At 45.0% G+C, this 24386-nt stretch overlaps 1 protein-coding gene across 1 annotated transcript in view; it reads left to right on the top strand.

Moving 5' to 3' along the window:
- Positions 1-24386, top strand: part of ak5 (adenylate kinase 5) — a 230521-nt gene that overhangs the window by 115928 nt on the left and 90207 nt on the right. Inside the window, exon 8 of the mRNA XM_055882419.1 lies at positions 17846-17922. Coding sequence (XP_055738394.1) covers positions 17846-17922 — 77 coding nt within the window. The remainder of the gene's footprint in view (positions 1-17845; positions 17923-24386) is intronic.

Genomic DNA, 24386 nt, shown 5'->3' with positions numbered 1-24386 from the left:
CAGGTAGAGGTAGATTGACTGGTAAGATCTATGTATTAACCCTTATCTGACCAGGTAGAGGTAAATTGACGGACAACACATCTCTTTCACAGTCATGACCTGTGTAAGACATGCAAAGGGAAAGGAGAGGGATTGAATAATGAGCGGAATGAAAGATGTCCAGACTAGAGCAGCATTGAAGGGACACTGCGAGATTTCGAGATCATTGAAGTTAGCATACTGTTAGCTTAGCGCAATTGCTGGAAGTTTCTGGGTACAGTAACCAGCTCTTCTCAATAGCAAGGAAATATACCTCCAAACTACTACCTACTCCAAACTACTACCTACTTCCTCATTCTGTCCTGTTGTCGCAACTCTGTTTCTTGAACTGCGTTGTTGGTTAAGGGCTTGTAAGTAAGCATTTCACTGTAAGGTCTACTACACCTGTTGTATTCAGCATTTCACTGTAAGGTCTACTACACCTGTTGTATTCAGCATTTCACTGTGAGGTCTACTACACCTGTTGTATTCAGCATTTCACTGTGAGGTCTACTACACCTGTTGTATTCAGCATTTCACTGTAAGGTCTACTACACCTGTTGTATTGTAAGGTTGTATTGTAAGGTTGTATTGTAAGGTTGTATTGTAAGGTTGTATTGTAAGGTTGTATTGTAAGGTTGTATTGTAAGGTTGTATTTTAAGGTTGTACCTGTTGTATTCTGCGCATGTGACAAATACAATTTGATTTGACAATACCCCCATAACAACAAAGCAAAAACAGGTTTGTAGACATTTAGAAAAAGCTGAAATATCACATTTACATAAGTATTCAGACCCTTTACTCTGTCCTTTGTTGAAGCACCTTTGGCAGCGATTACAGCATCAAGTCTTCTTGGGTATTACGCTACAAGCTTGGCACACCTGTATTTGGGGAGTTCCTCTCATTCTTCTCTGCAGATCCTCTCAAGCTCTGTCAGGTTGGATGGGGAGCGTCGCTGCACAGCTATTTTCAGGTCTCCCCAGAGATGTTCGATCGGGTTCAAGTCCGGGCTCTGGCTGGGCCACTCAAGGACATTCAGAGACCTGTCCCGAAGCCACTCCTGCGTTGTCTTGGCTGTGTGCTTAGGGTCGTTGTCCTGTTGGAAGGTGAACCTTCGCCCAGTCTGAGGTCCTGAGCGCTCTGGAGCAGGTTTTCATCAAGGATCTCTGTACTTTGCTCCGTTCATCTTTCCCTCGATCCTGACTAGTCTCCCAGTCCCTGTTGCTGAAGAACATCCCCACAGCATGATGCTGCCACCACCATGCTTCACCAGAGAGATGGTGCCAGGTTTCCACCAGACGTGACGCTTGGTATTCAGGCCAATAACCACAAACTCATGTGCGCACACACACACACATATACACACACTTTCAACCGTCACATGAAATTGCAGCAATTGTCTATATACTCTCAGCCGAGAGAGGAAGGAGTCAGTAGGAGAGAGAGGAAGGAGTCAGTAGCAGAGAGAGGAAGGAGTCAGTAGCAGAGAGAGGAAGGAGTCAGTAGCAGAGAGAGGAAGGAGTCAGTAGCAGAGAGAGGAAGGAGTCAGTAGGACAGAGAGAGGAAGGAGTCAGTAGCAGAGAGAGGAAGGAGTCAGTAGCAGAGAGTGGAAGGAGTCAGTAGGACAGAGAGAGGAAGGAGTCAGTAGGAGAGAGGGGAAGGAGTCAGTAGCAGAGAGAGGAAGGAGTCAGTAGGAGAGAGGGGAAGGAGTCAGTAGCAGAGAGAGGAAGGAGTCAGTAGGAGAGAGGGGAAGGAGTCAGTAGGACAGAGAGAGGAAGGAGTCAGTAGGAGAGAGAGGAAGGAGTCAGTAGCAGAGAGAGGAAGGAGTCAGTAGGAGAGAGGGGAAGGAGTCAGTAGGACAGAGAGAGGAAGGAGTCAGTAGCAGAGAGAGGAAGGAGTCAGTAGCAGAGAGAGGAAGGAGTCAGTAGCAGAGAGAGGAAGGAGTCAGTAGGAGAGAGAGAGGAAGGAGTCAGTAGGAGAGAGAGGAAGGAGTCAGTAGCAGAGAGAGGAAGGAGTCAGTAGGAGAGAGAGGAAGGAGTCAGTAGCAGAGAGAGGAAGGAGTCAGTAGGAGAGAGGGGAAGGAGTCAGTAGGACAGAGAGAGGAAGGAGTCAGTAGGAGAGAGAGGAAGGAGTCAGTAGCAGAGAGAGGAAGGAGTCAGTAGGAGAGAGAGAGGAAGGAGTCAGTAGGAGAGAGAGGAAGGAGTCAGTAGCAGAGAGTGGAAGGAGTCAGTAGGACAGAGAGAGGAAGGAGTCAGTAGGAGAGAGAGGAAGGAGTCAGTAGCAGAGAGAGGAAGGAGTCAGTAGCAGAGAGAGGAAGGAGTCAGTAGGAGAGAGAGGAAGGAGTCAGTAGCAGAGAGAGGAAGGAGTCAGTAGGAGAGAGAGGAAGGAGTCAGTAGGAGAGAGAGGAAGGAGTCAGTAGCAGAGAGTGGAAGGAGTCAGTAGGACAGAGAGAGGAAGGAGTCAGTAGGAGAGAGGGGAAGGAGTCAGTAGCAGAGAGTGGAAGGAGTCAGTAGGACAGAGAGAGGAAGGAGTCAGTAGGAGAGAGGGGAAGGAGTCAGTAGCAGAGAGTGGAAGGAGTCAGTAGGACAGAGAGAGGAAGGAGTCAGTAGGAGAGAGAGCGGAACGATATACACATTAACCCAATGACGCCGGAGTGATTTGAACTTCTAAATATTTTTAAACATTGTGTGTTTGAGCTACATACTTGTGTTTGTGAGACAAATGAATATAAGAGCTGGACATGCAGATACATGAAATCAGATAAATGAAAAGCCCTTTCTTTCCCATCATCAAGCATCAATTCTCGCTTTGCTTTACACACACCCACACACACACAGGGTCAGTCACACAGACAGCAAGACAGCTCTGTACTGAAGGACACAGTAGGATGTTGAAGAATTAGTCAGCTTCCTGTAGTGCTGGCCCAAGGCTCTGTGAGTGAGTGAGTGAGTGAGTGAATGAGAGAGAGAGAGAGAGAGAGAGAGAGAGAGAGAGAGAGAGAGAGAGAGAGAGAGAGAGAGAGAGAGAGAGAGAGAGAGAGAGAGAGAGAGAGAGAGAGAGAGAGAGAGAGAGAGAGAGAGAGAGAGAGAGAGAGAGAGAGAGAGAGAGAGAGAGAGAGAGAGAGAGAGAGAGAGAGAGAGAGAGAGAGAGAGAGAGAGAGAGAGAGAGAGACTGAGTGACTGAGTGACTGAGTGACTGAGTGAGTGAGTGAGTGAGTGACTGAGTGAGTGAGTGAGTGAGTGAGTGAGTGAGTGAGTGAAAGAGAGACAGAGACAGAGAATATATGAGCTTTGACGATCTTAGATAAACCTGGATCTTCACTGGGTGAATCATGTAAAAGTGGTGAAGCTCCTTCTGAAGACAGAAAAAGTAAAAGACAATCATCTCTAAACATTTTGTCCTTCATAAAGACTTGACGCTGACTCAAGGCTACTAAACTACCAAGCCTGCTAGGACAGGACAGGGGTGTGAAGTGAGAGGTGTGAAAGCCCTTGAGCCCACCAATGGCAGCAGAGCATCACAGCCCCACCCCCTGTGACATGGCTTCCCCTGTGCAGAAGTCATCACAGAATAGTACCCTTTAAATATGAAAAACAACACTGGATGGAATAAGGACAAAACAATTAGCTTCTCAAGGACAGTCCAAAGACACTATTCGCTGATTGTTAAAAGGAGGGAGAGGAACACACAGGCCAGCTAACAGAGGTACACACGGCCCAGCTAACAGAGGAACACACAGCCCAGCTAACAGAGGACCACACAGCCCAGCTAACAGAGGAACACACAGCCCAGCTAACAGAGGACCACACAGCCCAGCTAACAGAGGAACACAGAGCCCAGCTAACAGAGGAACACACGGCCCAGCTAACAGAGGAACACACAGCCCAGCTAACAGAGGAACACACGGCCCAGCTAACAGAGGAACACACAGCCCAGCTAACAGAGGAACACAGAGCCCAGCTAACAGAGGAACACACGGCCCAGCTAACAGAGGAACACACAGCCCAGCTAACAGAGGAACACACGGCCCAGCTAACAGAGGAACACACGGCCCAGCTAACAGAGGAACACACAGCCCAGCTAACAGAGGAACACACAGCCCAGCTAACAGAGGAACACACGGCCCAGCTAACAGAGGAACACACAGCTAACAGAGGAACACACAGCTAACAGAGGAACACACGGCCCAGCTAACAGAGGAACACACAGCCCAGCTAACAGAGGACCACACAGCCCAGCTAACAGAGGAACACACGGCCCAGCTAACAGAGGAACACACAGCCCAGCTAACAGAGGACCACACAGCCCAGCTAACAGAGGAACACACGGCCCAGCTAACAGAGGACCACACAGCCCAGCTAACAGAGGAACACACGGCCCAGCTAACAGAGGAACACACAGCCCAGCTAACAGAGGAACACACAGCCCAGCTAACAGAGGAACACACAGCTCAGCTAACAGAGGAACACACAGCCCAGCTAACAGAGGAACACACAGCCCAGCTAACAGAGGACCACACAGCTAACAGAGGAACACACAGCCCAGCTAACAGAGGAACACACAGCTAACAGAGGACCACACAGCCCAGCTAACAGAGGAACACACAGCTAACAGAGGAACACACAGCTAACAGAGGAACACAGAGCCCAGCTAACAGAGGAACACACAGCTAACAGAGGAACACACAGCCCAGCTAACAGAGGAACACACAGCCCAGCTAACAGAGGAACACACAGCCCAGCTAACAGAGGACCACACAGCCCAGCTAACAGAGGACCACACAGCCCAGCTAACAGAGGAACACACAGCCCAGCTAACATAGGAACACACAGCCCAGCTAACAGAGGAACACACCGCCCAGCTAACAGTGGAACACACAGCCCAGCTAACAGAGGAACACACAGCCCAGCTAACAGAGGACCACACAGCCCAGCTAACAGAGGAACACACAGCTAACAGAGGACCACACAGCTAACAGAGGAACACACAGCCCAGCTAACAGAGGACCACACAGCCCAGCTAACAGAGGAACATACAGCCCAGCTAACAGAGGAACACACAGCTAACAGAGGAACACACAGCCCAGCTAACAGGGGAACACACAGCCCAGCTAACAGAGGAACATACACAGCCCAGCTAACAGAGGAACACACACAGCCCAGCTAACAGAGGAACACACAGCTAACAGAGGAACACACAGCCCAGCTAACAGAGGAACACACAGCCCAGCTAACAGAGGAACACATAGCCCAGCTAACAGAGGAACACACAGCCCAGCTAACAGAGGAACACACAGCCCAGCTAACAGAGGAACACACAGCCCAGCTAACAGAGGACCACACAGCCCAGCTAACAGAGGAACACACACAGCCCAGCTAACAGAGGAACACACACAGCCCAGCTAACAGAGGAACACACAGCTAACAGAGGAACACACAGCCCAGCTAACAGAGGAACACACAGCCCAGCTAACAGAGGACCACACAGCTAACAGAGGAACACACAGCTAACAGAGGAACACACAGCTAACAGAGGACCACACAGCCCAGCTAACAGAGGAACACACGGCCCAGCTAACAGAGGAACACACAGCTAACAGAGGAACACACAGCTAACAGAGGAACACACGGCCCAGCTAACAGAGGAACACACAGCCCAGCTAACAGAGGACCACACAGCCCAGCTAACAGAGGAACACACGGCCCAGCTAACAGAGGAACACACAGCCCAGCTAACAGAGGACCACACAGCCCAGCTAACAGAGGAACACACGGCCCAGCTAACAGAGGACCACACAGCCCAGCTAACAGAGGAACACACGGCCCAGCTAACAGAGGAACACACAGCCCAGCTAACAGAGGACCACACAGCCCAGCTAACAGAGGAACACACAGCCCAGCTAACAGAGGAACACACAGCCCAGCTAACAGAGGAACACACAGCCCAGCTAACAGAGGAACACACAGCTCAGCTAACAGAGGAACACACAGCCCAGCTAACAGAGGAACACACAGCCCAGCTAACAGAGGACCACACAGCTAACAGAGGAACACACAGCCCAGCTAACAGAGGAACACACAGCTAACAGAGGACCACACAGCCCAGCTAACAGAGGAACACACAGCTAACAGAGGAACACACAGCTAACAGAGGAACACAGAGCCCAGCTAACAGAGGAACACACAGCTAACAGAGGAACACACAGCCCAGCTAACAGAGGAACACACAGCCCAGCTAACAGAGGAACACACAGCCCAGCTAACAGAGGACCACACAGCCCAGCTAACAGAGGACCACACAGCCCAGCTAACAGAGGAACACACAGCCCAGCTAACATAGGAACACACAGCCCAGCTAACAGAGGAACACACCGCCCAGCTAACAGTGGAACACACAGCCCAGCTAACAGAGGAACACACAGCCCAGCTAACAGAGGACCACACAGCCCAGCTAACAGAGGAACACACAGCTAACAGAGGACCACACAGCTAACAGAGGAACACACAGCCCAGCTAACAGAGGAACACACAGCCCAGCTAACAGAGGAACATACAGCCCAGCTAACAGAGGAACACACAGCTAACAGAGGAACACACAGCCCAGCTAACAGGGGAACACACAGCCCAGCTAACAGAGGAACATACACAGCCCAGCTAACAGAGGAACACACACAGCCCAGCTAACAGAGGAACACACAGCTAACAGAGGAACACACAGCCCAGCTAACAGAGGAACACACAGCCCAGCTAACAGAGGAACACATAGCCCAGCTAACAGAGGAACACACAGCCCAGCTAACAGAGGAACACACAGCCCAGCTAACAGAGGAACACACAGCCCAGCTAACAGAGGACCACACAGCCCAGCTAACAGAGGAACACACACAGCCCAGCTAACAGAGGAACACACACAGCCCAGCTAACAGAGGAACACACAGCTAACAGAGGAACACACAGCCCAGCTAACAGAGGAACACACAGCCCAGCTAACAGAGGACCACACAGCTAACAGAGGAACACACAGCTAACAGAGGAACACACAGCTAACAGAGGACCACACAGCCCAGCTAACAGAGGAACACACAGCTAACAGAGGAACACACAGCTAACAGAGGAACACAGAGCCCAGCTAACAGAGGAACACACAGCTAACAGAGGAACACACAGCCCAGCTAACAGAGGAACACAGAGCCCAGCTAACAGAGGAACACACAGCCCAGCTAACAGAGGAACACACAGCTAACAGAGGAACACACAGCCCAGCTAACAGAGGAACACACAGCCCAGCTAACAGAGGAACACACAGCTAACAGAGGACCACACAGCCCAGCTAACAGAGGAACACACAGCCCAGCTAACAGAGGAACACACAGCCCAGCTAACAGAGGAACACACAGCCCAGCTAACAGAGGAACACACAGCCCAGCTAACAGAGGAACACACAGCCCAGCTAACAGAGGAACACACAACTAACAGAGGAACACACAGCCCAGCTAACAGAGGAACACACAGCCCAGCTAACAGAGGAACACACAGCCCAGCTAACAGAGGACCACACAGCCCAGCTAACAGAGGACCACACAGCTAACAGAGGAACACATGGTACAGCTGCCCCCCTGTCAACCCTCCGATACCCACTGAAGACAGACAAAAGCCAGAGACTGTGCTTCTCATAGATTATAAAATGGGAAATACATTGATGAGAAGAAACACTTTTCTGAAACACAAAGTGGCTAAAACTCTGGTGCCGAAACAGTCGACGCGACCTGGAGCTGCTGTGTAAGGATCGACAAGGGCCTCCCAGCCACATCATCATTCACACCGGCACAGATGACCTTGGGGCCCAGCACTCAGGGGAGTGATTGAAAAAAAGCCTCTTCCTCATTCCCAACTCAAGATTGGTTATCTCCAACCTGCTACCACGAAAATACTTCCACCCTGCCACCATACGGCGGGTAAATGTAACCATTTGGAAAGCCTCTATTAACAGGTTCACCTCTACAAAGTGACAGTCACATTTTCCAGGACTCTGAAAGACATCACACTCAACCTAGTCAATGTCCAGACCTAAACCCAATTGAGATGTTGTGGCAGGACTTGAAACGAGCAGTTCATGCTTGAAAATTGTATGGATGATTCTACAATGTTTATTTTATGGTGCAAAGAAAACATTCACCTGATGTTACAAGAACATTCCCAGAACATATTTAGTCTGTTCTTTATGGCGTGGCGGGGCGTGGTGCCAGCAACCCACCTCGACAACATCCGGTGAAATTGCAGAGCGCGAAATTCAAATGACAGAAATAGTCATATTTAACATTCATGAAAATCCAAGTATTATACATCAGAAAAGGGTAACTTCTTGTTAATCCAACCGCTGTGTCAGATTTCAAAAAGGCTTTACGGCGAAACCATGCGATCATCTGAGGACAGCGCCCAGCAGACAAAAGCATTAAAAACATTTTTCAACCAGGCAGGTGCGCCACGAAAGTCAGAAATAGCGATAAATACCTTACCTTTGAAGATCTTCTTCTGTTGGTACTCCAAAAGCTCCCAGTTACATCACAAATGGTCCTTTTGTTCGATAATGTCCTTCTTTATATCCATAAAAACGTAGTTTAGCTGGCGCGCTTCATTCAGTAATCCAGCCATTTCCCTTCTTCAAAATACATACAAAATGAATTCCAAACGTTACTAATAAACTTTTCCAAACAAGTCAATCAACATTTATAATCAAACCTCAGGTACCCTAATACGTAAATAAACAATACAATTTAAGACGGAGAATCGTTATTGTCTTTACCGGAGATAAACAACAAAGAACGCGTTCTCATCCACGCGCATGAAAACACTACAGCCAAAATGGGAGCCACTTAGACGACAAATTCTAGCAAATTCTTCCAAAAACAAGCCTGAAACTCTTTCTAAAGACTGTTGTCATCTAGTGGAAGCCCTAGGAACTGCAATCTGGGAGGTTTCCCCTTCAAATTAAACATGACAGCCATTGGAAACAGTGGTAGGCTGAACCTTTTTTTTTATGGTTTGTCCTCGGGGTTTCACCTGCCATATCAGTTCTGTTATACTCACAGACATTATTTTAACCTGTTTGGGCTGCAAGCCCGACGTCGGAACGAAAATGACAACAGCTGCAGGGCGCGAAATTCAAAATCTATTTTTTTTAAATATTTAACTTTCACACATTAACAAGTCCAATACAGCATTTGAAAGATAAACATCTTGTCAATCCAGCCAACATGTCCGATTTTTTTAATGTTTTACAGAGAAAACACCACATATATTTATGTTAGCTCACCACCAAATACAAAAGTGGACAGACACGTATGAATATAATTATGATGTATGAATTATGATTCAAGTAGCATGCACAAGCCAACCGAAATAAACTAAAACCAACCTAAAGAACCCAGAAAAAACTACCTCAGATGACAGTCATATAACATGTTACACAATAAATCTATGTTTTGTTCATAAAAAGTGCATATTTTAGCTATAAATCATCACCATAAATGCTACCACATAGCTACAGTCTGAATCCAGACGGGAGTAGCCAGAGAAAATACATACACCAACGTCGACTACTAATTACACCTCATAAAACATTTCAGAAAAACATATGGTGGATAGCTAATGAAAGACAGATATCGTGTGAATAAAGCCAATATTTCCGATTTTTGAAGTGTTTTACAGCGAAAACACAATATATCGTTATATTAGCTAACAACATAAGCTAGCATAAGGCAGCACTAGCATAAGTCAAGCGCTAGCCTAGCACAGTTAGCACAGTTAGCATACAACAGTTCGACAGATATATGAAAAAGCATCCCAAATTGGGTCCTTATCTTTGTTGATCTTCCATCAGAATGTTGTAACGGGGTCCAATGTCCAGTACAGTCTTTAGTTGGGTTCCAGAACGAAATATTTCCCTCTTTGGTTAGCAAGCACCACGGCTATGCGGCGCTAAACTTTCTGTCTTCAAAACATTCTTCCAAAACATCACGTCTAAAGTCCAGAATAAATTGCAATAATATAATTAAAGTTTTTTTAAAAACATACTTTAGGATGATTTTGTGACATGTATCAAATAATATCGAAGTCAGAGATCATATTCACCGTTATCGACCTTCTTCCAGTAGCCGAGACCAAATTCTGTTTCGCGCCCGGAATTTTTTTTTAACTGCGCAGGTCTCACAAGAAGGTGTGGTATTCAGTCCATGGACGAGATATTCGACTCCTTTCAATTCTCACTTCCGCATTACACCCTGATGAAGGCGTGTGACGTGTTTCTACGGTCCTAAGTGTAATGATCTTTTATAGACAAGGTCTTAAAGAGACACATCGCATTTTGGAAATCTCAATTCGGCTGGGAAAATGGCTGTAAAAATATTTCTGTTCGACTTAGAGAAATAATTCAAACCTTTTTAGAAACTATAGACTGTTATCTATCCAACAGTAGTAAATATATGCATATTGTAAAATAAAAAATTTCTTAAGAGGCCGTTTGAAAATGTGCACATATTTTCCAGTTTTTTCAATATTCACCCTGCAGCCACAACAGGTTTAACAGTTTTAGAAACTTTAGTGTTTTCTATCCAAATCTACCAATTATATGCATATCCTAGCTTCTGGGCCTGAGTAGCAGGCAGTTTACTTTGGGCACGCTTTTCATCCGGACGTCAAAATACTGCCCCCTAGCCCAAAAAGGTTATTAAAGGTTCCCAGCATGTTTCTTTAGGTTGTGGGAACATTGTGGAGACAAGAAATAGGTTCCCAAAACTGTCCAGTTGTGCTGACATTCAAATAATGTTTGTATCAGGGTACACAAAACATCCCTTTTATGTTGCAAGAATGTTGACAAAACAGACTTACTGAATTATTTAAAGGTTTTAATTAGGTTGTGGGAACAGTGTGGGTAAATTACAAGAAATAGGTTCCCAAAACACAAAATGTGCTCACTTGTGATGACTTTCATAAAATGTTTAAGTTAGGTTGCACAGGATATTCGTATAATGATTGTACGAATGTTGACAGAACACCTGGTCTACGTTCTTTAAAGGTTCCCAGTACATTTAATCAAGTTATGGGAGTTGTCTGGGATGTTGCAAGAATATTCTTCTGATACTATATATCTTGTGACACTAAATATCAACAAAACAATAACACAGAAACCAGCCATGGCACTCAATATCAACAAAACAATAACACAGAAACCAGCCATGGCACTCAATATCAACAAAACAATAACACAGAAACCAGCCATGACACTCAATATCAACAAAACAATAACACAGAAGCCAGCCATGACACTCAATATCAACAAAACAATAACACAGAAACCAGCCATGACACTCAATATCAACAAAACAATAACACAGAAACCAGCCATGACACTCAATATCAACAAAACAATAACACAGAAACCAGCCATGGCACTCAATATCAACAAAACAATAACACTGAAACCAGCCATGACACTCAATATCAACAAAACAATAACACAGAAGCCAGCCATGACACTCAATATCAACAAAACAATAACACAGAAACCAGCCATGACACTCAATATCAACAAAACAATAACACAGAAACCAGCCATGACACTCAATATCAACAAAACAATAACACAGAAACCAATAACCACCATAACGAGGATAGTCCAGATGTTAACCAATAACGAGGATAGACCAGATATTAACCAATAACGAGGATAGGCCAGATGTTAACCAATAACGAGGATAGTCCAGATGTTAACCAATAACGAGGATAGACCAGATATTAACCAATAACGAGGATAGACCAGATATTAACCAATAACGAGGATAAGCCAGATGTTAACCAATAACGAGGATAGGCCAGATGTTAACCAATAACGAGGATAGGCCAGATGTTAACCAGATGTTAACCAATAACGAGGATAGACCAGATGTTAACCAATAACGAGGATAGGCCAGATGTTAACCAATAACGAGGATAGGCCAGATGTTAACCAATAACCACCATAACGAGGATAGGCCAGATGTTAACCAATAACGAGGATAGACCAGATGTTAACCAATAACCACCATAACGAGGATAGGCCAGACGTTAACCAATAACGAGGATAGGCCAGATGTTAACCAATAACGAGGATAGACCAGATGTTAACCAATAACGAGGATAGACCAGATGTTAACCAATAACAAGGATAGACCAGATGTTAACCAATAACGAGGATAGACCAGATGTTAACCAATAACGAGGATAGGCCAGACGTTAACCAATAACCACCATTACGAGGATAGGCCAGATGTTAACCAATAACCACCATAACGAGGATAGGCCAGATGTTAACCAATAACGAGGATAGACCAGATGTTAACCAATAACGAGGATAGACCAGATGTTAACCAATAACGAGGATAGACCAGATATTAACCAATAACCACCATAACGAGGATAGGCCAGATATTAACCAGTAACGAGGATAGGCCAGATATTAACCAATAACGAGGATAGGCCAGATGTTAACCAATAACGAGGATAGACCAGATGTTAACCAATAACGAGGATAGGCCAGATGTTAACCAATAACGAGGATAGGCCAGACGTTAACCAATAACCACCATTACGAGGATAGGCCAGATGTTAACCAATAACGAGGATAGTCCAGATGTTAACCAATAACGAGGATAGACCAGATGTTAACCAATAACGAGGATAGACCAGATGTTAACCAATAACGAGGATAGGCCAGATGTTAACCAATAACGAGGATAGGCCAGATATTAACCAATAACGAGGATAGACCAGACGTTAACCAATAACGAGGATAGACCAGACGTTAACCAATAACGAGGATAGTCCAGATGTTAACCAATAACCACCATAACGAGGATAGGCCAGATGTTAACCAATAACGAGGGTGCTACATACTGATCTGCATTCATAATTCGACCCCGCCCCTCACAACAGGATAATAATCCTGCTGAAACAGGAAATGAGAAACATTATGTGGATAATAATTAATAGACAACTCAGTAGGGGTTAACACGTTCTTCATTAGGGCAAGTCAAGTCTATCATTTTAAAGTGGAAACCACAAACCCCTAGAAACCTCATTAAGCCTCCAACACAGTATCATTTGCATTTCCCTTTTGCGCAGGGAAATTCTCTGTTGACAACAGAGTGATCAAATCAACAAAAAAACCTCTTCAACAAAAAACAAAACTAGCTTAACATGTAAAAATGTTCCCGGGCCTGACTACGTGAGAATTACAATTCATCAGTCCGATTCGTCCAGAAGATGCAGAAGTGATTCGTTCTGCAAATAAAAAAATGTGTCCATCACATCAAGTACAAGATCCATTTGAAAATGTCTACCATGATATATACATGTATAGATATATATATACAACGGTCCACTTCATGTTCCTTTCCTTTAATAATGATGATTTATTATACACAGTCAATTAACATTCACATCATCTTCAGTTATTTTAACAATGAGAGCGGCTTGATTATATCCTACATGCACTGCCAATGGTCTAGTCTAAACGATCAGCCATAATATAGTCTACCTTATACCATTATTATAGGAGTAGACTATGTTTATAGGAGTAGACTATGTTTATAGGAGTAGACTATATTTATAGGAGTAGACTATATTTATAGGAGTAGACTATATTTATAGGAGTAGACTATATTTATAGGAGTAGACTATGTTTATAGGAGTAGACTATATTTATAGGAGTAGACTATGTTTATAGGAGTAGACTATATTTATAGGAGTAGACTATATTTATAGGAGTAGACTATATTTATAGGAGTAGACTATATTTATAGGAGTAGACTATATTTATAGGAGTAGACTATGTTTATAGGAGTAGACTATATTTATAGGAGTAGACTATATTTATAGGAGTAGACTATATTTATAGGAGTAGACTATATTTATAGGAGTAGACTATGTTTATAGGAGTAGACTATGTTTATAGGAGTAGACTATATTTATAGGAGTAGACTATATTTATAGGAGTAGACTATATTTATAGGAGTAGACTATGTTTATAGGAGTAGACTATATTTATAGGAGTAGACTATGTTTATAGGAGTAGACTATATTTATAGGAGTAGACTATATTTATAGGAGTAGACTATGTTTATAGGAGTAGGCTATATTTAGTAGGCTATATTTATAGTGTACTGCTGTTGTGACATTATGTTGCTCTGGCCAAAAGTAGTCCACTTTAAGGTGTAGTGTACCATCTGATTTCAAATGTGCTCCTGGACACAACATATGGCCGAATGGCATTAGATTCCACAACGTTCCACCATTTTAATTCTCTAAAAGCCTTCTTTTATAACAGTCAATATTCCACTAATAACAGCCTCCGATGAGCAGCTGTTCAAAAAAACAGCCTGGACTTCGTCTCAAATGGCACCCTATTCCCTACGTAGTGCACTGCTTTTGACCAAGGCCACATGGGGAGTAGGGTGCCATTTGGAACACAACCGGACATAAACAGGCTCTATTAGCAGCTGCTCAAAACACCACATCCCTCCATCCATCTTGAACGATGCGCTATTATTAAATAAATCTCTGGCTAAAAGTGCAAAATGTTAGTGTGCTTAGGCTATACACATGAGCGTACAAAACATTAAGAACACCTGCCATGACATAAGACTGACCAGGTGAATCCAGGTCAAAGTTATAATCCCTTATGGATGTCACTTGTTAAATCCACTTCAATCAGCGTAGACGAAGGGAAGGAGACGGGGTTACAGATGGATTTTGAGACAATTGTTGCTTGTGTGCCATTCAGAGGGTGAACGGGCAAGACAAAACATTTGGGTGCCTTTGAACGGGGTATGGTGGTAGGTGCCAGGCACACCGGTTTGTTTCAAGAACTGCAACGCTGCTGGGTTTTCCAGACTCAACAGTTTCCCAGTGTGTATCAGTAATGATCCACCACCCAAAAGGACATCCAGCCAACTTGTCACAACTGTGGGAAGCCATTGGAGTCAACATGGTGCCAGGATCCCTGTGGAACGCTTTCAACACCTTGTAGAGTCCAAAGTCAGTCATTTTACCTCTACATCAGTAAAATGTCATTAAAGTAACAGTACCTCTACAGTAGTAAAATGTCATTAAAGTAACAGTACCTCTACTGCAGTAAAATGTCATTAAAGTAACAGTACCTCTACAGCAGTAAAATGTCATTAAAGTAACAGTACCTCTACTGCAGTAAAATGTCATTAAAGTAACAGTACCTCTACTGCAGTAAAATGTAATTAAAGTAACAGTGCCTCTACAGTAGTGGGATATTTCAGTACTCTTTCCACCTCTGTCAGTCGGTGACGTCACTCGCTCTGAGACCTTGAAGTAGTTGTTTTCCTCGCTCTGAGACCTTGAAGTAGTTGTTTTCCTCGCTCTGAGACCTTGAAGTAGTTGTTTTCCTCGCTCTGAGACCTTGAAGTAGTTGTTTTCCTCGCTCTGAGACCTTGAAGTAGTTGTTTTCCTCGCTCTGAGACCTTGAAGTAGTTGTTTTCCTTGCTCTGAGACCTTGAAGTAGTTGTTTTCCTTGCTCTGAGACCTTGAAGTAGTTGTTTTCCTCGCTCTGAGACCTTGAAGTAGTTGTTTTCCTCGCTCTGAGACCTTGAAGTAGTTGTTTTCCTTGCTCTGAGACCTTGAAGTAGTTGTTTTCCTTGCTCTGAGACCTTGAAGTAGTTGTTTTCCTTGCACATGTTGTGTTGCTACCATGTTGTTGTCATGTGTTGCTGCCTTGCTGTGTTGTGGTCTTAGGTCTCTCTTTATGTCGTGTTGTGTTGTCTCTCTTGTCGTGATGTGTGTTTTGTCCTATATTTATATTTTATCTATTTATTTATTTTTAATCCCAGGCAGGATGCAAAAGGCAGGAGGCCTTTTGCATTTTGGTAGGCCGTCATTGTAAATAAAGAATTTGTTCTTAACTGACTTGCCTAGTTAAATAAAGGTTAAATAATGAAAATATAAATAATTAAATCATATGTATTAGGGACTGGCATTACATTCCTTTCTTTTTAATGACACTACTTAGCACACTACTTAGCACACTACTTAGCACACTACTTAGCACACTTCTTAGCACAATTCTTAGCACACTACTTAGCACACTACTTAGCACACTACTTAGCACACTTCTTAGCACACTACTTAGCACACTTCTTAGCACCCTACTTAGCACACTACTTAGCACACTACTTAGCAAACTACACAGCACACTACTTAGCACACTTCTTAGCACACTACTTAGCACACTTCTTAGCACACTACTTAGCACACTTCTTAGCACACTTCTTAGCATACTTCTTTGGTGGTATTATGTGGCACTATTGGGCTCTGGGCAAAAGTAGTGTCCTATGTAGGGCATAGGAAATAGGGTAGACTTCCAGATATAGTCAATATGACAATAGACAGTGGTGTAGTCATAATACTGATACTATAGACAGTGGTGTAGTTATAATACTGATACTATAGACAGTGGTGTAGTCATAATACTGATACTATAGACAGTGGTGTAGTTATAATACTGATACTATAGACAGTGGTGTAGTCATAATACTGATACTATAGACAGTGGTGTAGTCATAATACTGATACTATAGACAGTGGTGTAGTCATAATACTGATACTATAGACAGTGGTGTAGTCATAATACTGATACTATAGACAGTGGTGTAGTCATAATACTGATACTATAGACAGTGGTGTAGTCATAATACTGATACTATAGACAGTGGTGTAGTCATAATACTGATACTATAGACAGTGGTGTAGTTATAATACTGATACTATAGACAGTGGTGTAGTTATAATACTGATACTATAGACAGTGGTGTAGTCATAATACTGATACTATAGACAGTGGTGTAGTCATAATACTGATACTATAGACAGTGGTGTAGTCATAATACTGATACTATAGACAGTGGTGTAGTCATAATACTGATACTATAGACAGTGGTGTAGTCATAATACTGATACTATAGACAGTGGTGTAGTTATAATACTGATACTATAGACAGTGGTGTAGTTATAATACTGATACTATAGACAGTGGTGTAGTCATAATACTGATACTATAGACAGTGGTGTAGTTATAATACTGATACTATAGACAGTGGTGTAGTCATAATACTGATACTATAGACAGTGGTGTAGTCTAAATACTGATACTATAGACAGTGGTGTAGTCATAATACTGATACTATAGACAGTGGTGTAGTCATAATACTGATACTATAGACAGTGGTGTAGTCATAATACTGATACTATAGACAGTGGTGTAGTCATAATACTGATACTATAGACAGTGGTGTAGTCATAATACTGATACTATAGACAGTGGTGTAGTCATAATACTGATACTATAGACAGTGGTGTAGTCATAATACTGATACTATAGACAGTGGTGTAGTCATAATACTGATACTATAGACAGTGGTGTAGTCATAATACTGATACTATAGACAGTGGTGTAGTCATACTACTGATACTATAGACAGTGGTGTAGTCATAATACTGATACTATAGACAGTGGTGTAGTCGTACTACTGTGCGTCATACAACAAGCCTGTCAGGCTGCTTCCTTGAAATCTGCATCTGGGTCATGATGCAGTGAATCACCAACTACAGAGTCAGACCTTAGCACTGTAGAACTGCTGGGTGTGCAGGCTTTGGTTCTAGTCCTGCACTAACACACCCGTTTCAAAGAGTCAACTAATCCCGGTATTCAGTCCGGACCAGAATGTGTAGATATTTTTTAAGTAATGGTCTGTCTGTCTGTCTGCAGGCCCCAGTGAGCTGGATCTCAGTCTCCTAGGAGACAGTACTAGTCTGGTAGACGTCCCATTCAGAAATGAAGAGCAGGTAAGAACAGAGCACTTCTCCTCTCCTCTCCTCTCATCTCCTCCTCCTCTCTTCTCCTCTCCACTCCTCTCCTCTCCTCTTCTCTTTTCCTCTCCTCTATTCTTCTCTCCTCTCTTCTCCTCCTCCTCTCTTCTCCTCTCCCCCTCCTCTCTTCTCCTCTCCCCCTCCTCTCCCCTCCTCTTTTCCTCTCCTCTATTCTTCTCTCCTCTCCTCCTCCTCTCCTCTCCTCTCCTCCTCCTCTCTTCTCCTCTCCACTCCTCTCCTCTCCTCTTCTCTTTTCCTCTCCTCTATTCTTCTCTCCTCTCTTCTCCTCTCCCCCTCCTCTCTTCTCTTTTCCTCTCCTCTATTCTTCTCTCCTCTCCTCCTCCTCTCTTCTCCTCTCCCCCTCCTCTCTTCTCCTCTCCCCCTCCTCTCCCCCTCCTCTTTTCCTCTCCTCTATTCTTGTCTCCTCTCCTCTCCTCTCTTCTCCTCTCCTCTCCACTCCTCTCCTCTCTTTTCCTCTCCTCTCCTCTCTTCTCCTCTCCCTCTCCTCTCTTTTCCTCTCCTCCTCCTCTCTTCTCCTCTCCCCCTCCTCTCTTCTCCTCTCCCCCTCCTCTCTTTTCCTCTCCTCTCTTCTCCTCTCTTCTCCTCTCCTCTCCTCTCCCCCTCTTCTCTTCTCCTCTCCTCTCCTCTCCCCTCCTCTCTTCTCCTCTCCCCCTCCTCTCTTTTCCTCTCCTCTCCTCTCCTCTCCTCTCTTCTCCTCCTCCTCTCTTCTCCTCTCCTCTCCTCTCTTCCTTCTCCCTCTAATTCCATGTAAAGTGAATTTACTCTTAGGGGAAAAGCACCATAATAATCCTATCTCTTCTATTGTAATGTTTATCAGAGCCCTATTCCCTATATATCCCCTATATAGTGCACTACTATAGACCAGGGCCCTACTCCCTATTATAGTGCACTACTATAGACCAGAGCCCTATTCCCTATATAGTGCACTACTATAGACCAGGGCCCTACTCCCTATTATAGTGCACTACTATAGACCAGAGCCCTATTCCCTATATAGTGCACTACTGCCATTTGGGATGCAGCCCTATTCTCCCCACAATATATATTTCTGCTGTGCAGTGACCCGGCTACACATTAACTTAATAGCAACTCTCATCATATATTCACCAAGACATTACTAAGGCTGTTTTGAACCTATATCATATATTATTTAGTCACCAAGACATTGTTTTGAACCTATATAATATATCATAGAGTCATCATGACATTACTAAGGCTGTTTTGAACCTATATAATATATCATATAGTCATCATGACATTACTAAGGCTGTTTGGAACCTATATCATATATCATATAGTCATCATGACATTACTAAGGCTGTTTGGAACCTATATCATATATCATATAGTCATCATGACATTACTAAGGCTGTTTGGAACCTATATCATATATCATATTGTAACAGTCCTGACCTGTTTTATGTTGTTTTTATGTGTTTATGGTCAGGGCATGTGTTTTGGGTGGGCAGTCTATGTTATTCGTTTCTATGTTGGTTTTGGTTTGCCTGGTATGGCTCTTGATTAGAGGCAGGTGGTTTGCATTTTCCTCTAATCAAGAGTCATATTTAGGTAGGGCATTATCACTGTGTGTTTGTGGGTGATTGTCTCCTGTGATGTCTTCGTGTCGTTATTCGATGTATATTCACAAACGGGACTGTTTGGCTGTTCGTTTTGTTTCGATGTCGTCTGTTGCCTGTTCGTGAGTTTACGTTTCAGTTATGTAAGTTTATGTTCAGGTTTTCGTTCTACGTCGTTTTGTTATTTTGTAGTTTTGAAAGTGTATAGAGTCTTTGTGTCGTGTTCATCTTCGTGTTTTGTTTAATAAAGAAGATGGCTTATTTTCCAAAAGCTGCATTTTGGTCCGTCAATCCACCACACGATCGTGACAGAATCACCCATCAACAAACAGTGACCAAGCGGTATGGGAATGCTCGACGGAGCAATAAGAACTTCTGGACTTGGGAGGAGATCTTGGACGGTAGAGGACCTTGGGCTCAACCAGGGGAATATCGCCGTCCAAAGGAGGAATTGGAAGCAGCGAAGGCTGAGCGGCGCTGGTATGAGGAGGCAGCGAGACGACGCGGTTGGGAGCCGGTGAGTCAGACCAAAAAATTTCTTGGGGGGGGGCACACGAGGAGTGTGGCAAAGCCGGGTAAGATACCCGAGCAAACTCCCCGTGCTTACCGTGGAGGTAGAAGGCGTCGTATTGGTAAGACACCGTGTTATGCGGTAGAGCGCACGGTGTCCCCAGTACGCGTGCTTAGCCCAGTGCGGGCTATTCCACCTTGCCGCACTGGGAGGGCTAGGTTGGGCATCGAGCCGGGTGCCATGAAGCCGGCCCAACGTAGCTGGTCTCCAGTACGTCTCCTCGGGCCGGTGTACATGGCACCAGCCTTACAGGTGGTGTCCCCGGTTCGCCTGCATAGCCCAGTGCGGGCTATTCCACCTCGCCGCACTGGCAGGGCTACGGGGTTCATTCAACCTGGTGGGGTTGGGGAGGCTCGGTGCTCAAGAGCACGTGTCCTCCTTCACGGTCCGGTATATCCGGTGCCACCTCCATGTACCAGTCCTCCGGTGGCAGCCCCCCGTACCAGGCTGTCTCTCCGGGTTCTCTCTCCTGCTGTTTCCTCCTCTCCAGCGCAGCCGGTGCCTAGACCACGCACCAGGCTGTCTCTCCTTCTCCTCCCTACAGAGCTATCTGTCTCCCCAGCGCCATCTGAGCCATCCGTCTCCCCAGCGCCATCTGAGCCATCCGTCTCCCCAGCGCCATCTGAGCCATCCGTCTCTCCAGCGCCATCTAAGCCATCCGTCTCCCCAGCGCCGTCTGAGCCATCCGTCTGCCATGAGCCTGCAAAGCCGCCCGTCTGCCATGAGCCTGCAAAGCCGCCCGTCTGCCATGAGCCTACAGAGCCATCCGCCAGACAGGAGCCGCTAGAGCCGTCAGCCAGACAGGAGCCGCTAGAGCCGTCAGCCAGACAGGATCTGCCAGAGCCGCCAACCAGACAGGATCTGCCAGAGCCGCCAACCAGACAGGATCTGCCAGAGCCGCCAACCAGACAGGATCTGCCAGAGCCGCCAACCAGACAGGATCTGCCAGAGCCGCCAACCAGACAGGATCTGCCAGAGCCGCCAACCAGACAGGATCTGCCAGAGCCGCCAGCGAGCCATGAGCAGCCAGAGCCGTCAGTGAGCCATGAGCAGCCAGAGCCGTCAAAGAGCCATGAGCAGCCAGAGCCGTCAGTGAGCCATGAGCAGCCAGAGCCGTCAGAGCGCCATGAGCGTCGAGAGCCGTCAGCCTGCCATGAGCGTCGAGAGCCGTCAGCCTGCCATGAGCGTCGAGAGCCGTCAGCCTGCCATGAGCGTCAAGAGCCGTCAGCCTGCCATGAGCGTAGAGAGCCGTCAGCCAGCATGGACCTGCCAGAGCCGTCCAAACAGGACCTGCCAGAGTCTTTCAGCCGGGATCTGCCCCTTGTCCCGGTGTTGCCCCTTGTCCCGGTGCTGCCCCTTGTCCCGGTGCTGCCCCTTGTCCCGGTGCTGCCCCTTGTCCCGGTGCTGCCCCTTGTCCCGGTGCTGCCCCTTGTCCCGGTGCTGCCCCTTGTCCCGGTGCTGCCCCTTGTCCCGGTGCTGCCCCTTATTCCGGTGCTGGTCCTTATCCTGGTGCTGCCCCTTGTCCCGGTGCTGCCCCTTGTCCCGGTGCTGCCCCTTGTCCCGGTGCTGCCCCTTGTTCTGGTGTTGGCCGTTTATTTAGGGGAAAGTGGTTTTAGGGTGGTCATTAGAAGGGGTAGACAGAAGAGGGGAGTGACTAAGGTGGTAAGGGGACAGCGTCCTGAGCCGGAACCACCACCGTGGTCAACTGCCCACCCGGACCCTCCCCTGGACTTTGTGCTTGTGCGCCCGGCGTGCGCATCTTGAGGGGGGGGTACTGTAACAGTCCTGACCTGTTTTATGTTGTTTTTATGTGTTTATGGTCAGGGCATGTGTTTTGGGTGGGCAGTCTATGTTATTCGTTTCTATGTTGGTTTTGGTTTGCCTGGTATGGCTCTTGATTAGAGGCAGGTGGTTTGCATTTTCCTCTAATCAAGAGTCATATTTAGGTAGGGCATTATCACTGTGTGTTTGTGGGTGATTGTCTCCTGTGATGTCTTCGTGTCGTTATTCGATGTATATTCACAAACGGGACTGTTTGGCTGTTCGTTTTGTTTCGATGTCGTCTGTTGCCTGTTCGTGAGTTTACGTTTCAGTTATGTAAGTTTATGTTCAGGTTTTCGTTCTACGTCGTTTTGTTATTTTGTAGTTTTGAAAGTGTTTTGTTTTGTTTCGTGTTACCATCTTCATCGTTATTAATAAATAAAGATGGCATATTTCCCGGACTCCGCATTTTGGTCAGAAGATCCTTCTCTCCTCACCTCTTCCGAGGATGAGGAGAGCGACAGCTCTTACACATATAGTCAACATGACATTACTAAGGCTGTTTTTATCTGTAATCAAATGTCACATCGGTATTTGGAGCTCCGACGTCATTACGAAGCAGAACATCCTCCTCATCCTCCACGTTCCATTCCCCCCCGTAGATGTAATATGATTTATGCAGAATTATTTTCATGAATTAATGCAAATGTTCAATTTACCTTTTGAAAAAAGGGATAGACAGAGCGGCGGCTGCCGTGGAGGAATTTGAAAGAATGAATCATATTTAGAGTCATTGTCTGATGCCGGTAGAAGGGGGAGAAGCCAATCAGTTGGCAACCTATTCCCTAGTGACCCCGGTTAAAGTAGTGCACTATATAGGGAATATGGTGCCGATTGGGATGAACTCGGAGTCATTGTCTTAAGCTCTAATGTTAGCTGGAGGACGACAGTCTTCACTTCCTCTCAGTCTTCACTTCCTCTCAGTCTTCACTTCCTCTCAGAATTCACTTCCTCACAGTCTTCACTTCCTCACAGTCTTCACTTCCGCTCAGTCTTCACTTCCTCGCAGTCTTCACTTCCGCTCAGTCTTCACTTCCTCTCAGTCTTCACTTCCTCACAGTCTTCACTTCCGCTCAGTCTTCACTTCCTCTCAGAATTCACTTCCTCACAGTCTTCACTTCCTCTCAGTCTTCACTTCCTCTCAGTCTTCACTTCCTCACAGTCTTCACTTCCTCACAGTCTTCACTTCCTCTCAGGCTTCACTTCCTCTCAGTATTCACTTCCACTCAGTCTTCACTTCCTCACAGTCTTCACTTCCTCACAGTCTTCACTTCCTCACAGTCTTCACTTCCTCACAGTCTTCACTTCCTCACAGACTTCACTTCCTCACAGACTTCACTTCCTCTCAGTCTTCACTTCCTCAGTCTTCACTTCCTCACAGTCGTCCCTTCCTCTCAGTCTTCACTTCCTCTCAGTCTTCACTTCCTCTCAGTCTTCACTTCCTCACAGTCTTCACTTCCTCACAGACTTCACTTCCTCTCAGTCTTCACTTCCTCTCGGTATTCACTTCTTCTCAGTCTTCACTTCCTCAGTCTTCACTTCCTCTCAGTCTTCACTTCCCCACAGTCTTCACTTCCTCTCAGTCTTCACTTCCTATCAGTCTTCACTTTCTCTCAGTCTTCACTTTCTCTCAGTCTTCACTTCCTCACAGTCTTCACTTCCTCACAGTCTTCACTTCCTCACAGTCTTCACTTCCTCACAGTCTTCAAATCCTCAGCAGCATCTCCCCTCAGTGTCATAACTATAGACCTCTGCTATAGTGTACTAAACTGTTATAGTGTACTACTATAGTGTACTAAACTACTATAGTGTACTAAACTATTATAGTGTACTAAACTACTATAGTGTACTAAACTGTTATAGTGTACTAAACTACTATAGTGTACTAAACTACTATAGTGTACTACACTGTTATAGTGTACTAAACTTTTATAGTGTACTAAACTACTATAGTGTACAAAACTGTTATAGTACACTAAACTGCTATAGTGTACTAAACTACTATAGTGTACTAAACTACTATAGTGTACTAAACTACTATAGTGTACTAAACTACTATAGTGTACTAAACTACTATAGTGTACTAAACTGCTATAGTGTACTAAACTACTATAGTGTACTAAACTACTATAGTGTACTAAACTACTATAGTGTACTAAACTACTATAGTGTACTAAACTACTATAGTGTACTAAACTACTATAGTGTACTAAACTACTATAGTGTACTAAACTACTATAGTGTACTAAACTGCTATAGTGTACTAAACTACTATAGTGTACTAAACTACTATAGTGTACTAAACTACTATAGTGTACTAAACTACTATAGTGTACTAAACTACTATAGTGTACTACACTGCTATGAACGTCTAACCCAGTAGGGATGATAAAGAAGGGAGTAGTTTGTGACACCGCTCATACCGTTACACCTCCAACGTCGCCAAACAA

Source organism: Salvelinus fontinalis, chromosome 26 (genome assembly GCF_029448725.1).
Source record: "Salvelinus fontinalis isolate EN_2023a chromosome 26, ASM2944872v1, whole genome shotgun sequence".
Taxonomy (NCBI): Eukaryota; Metazoa; Chordata; class Actinopteri; order Salmoniformes; family Salmonidae; genus Salvelinus; species Salvelinus fontinalis.
The sequence above is the reverse complement of the archived record's forward strand: the minus strand, read 5'-3'. Positions and strand labels throughout refer to the sequence as shown.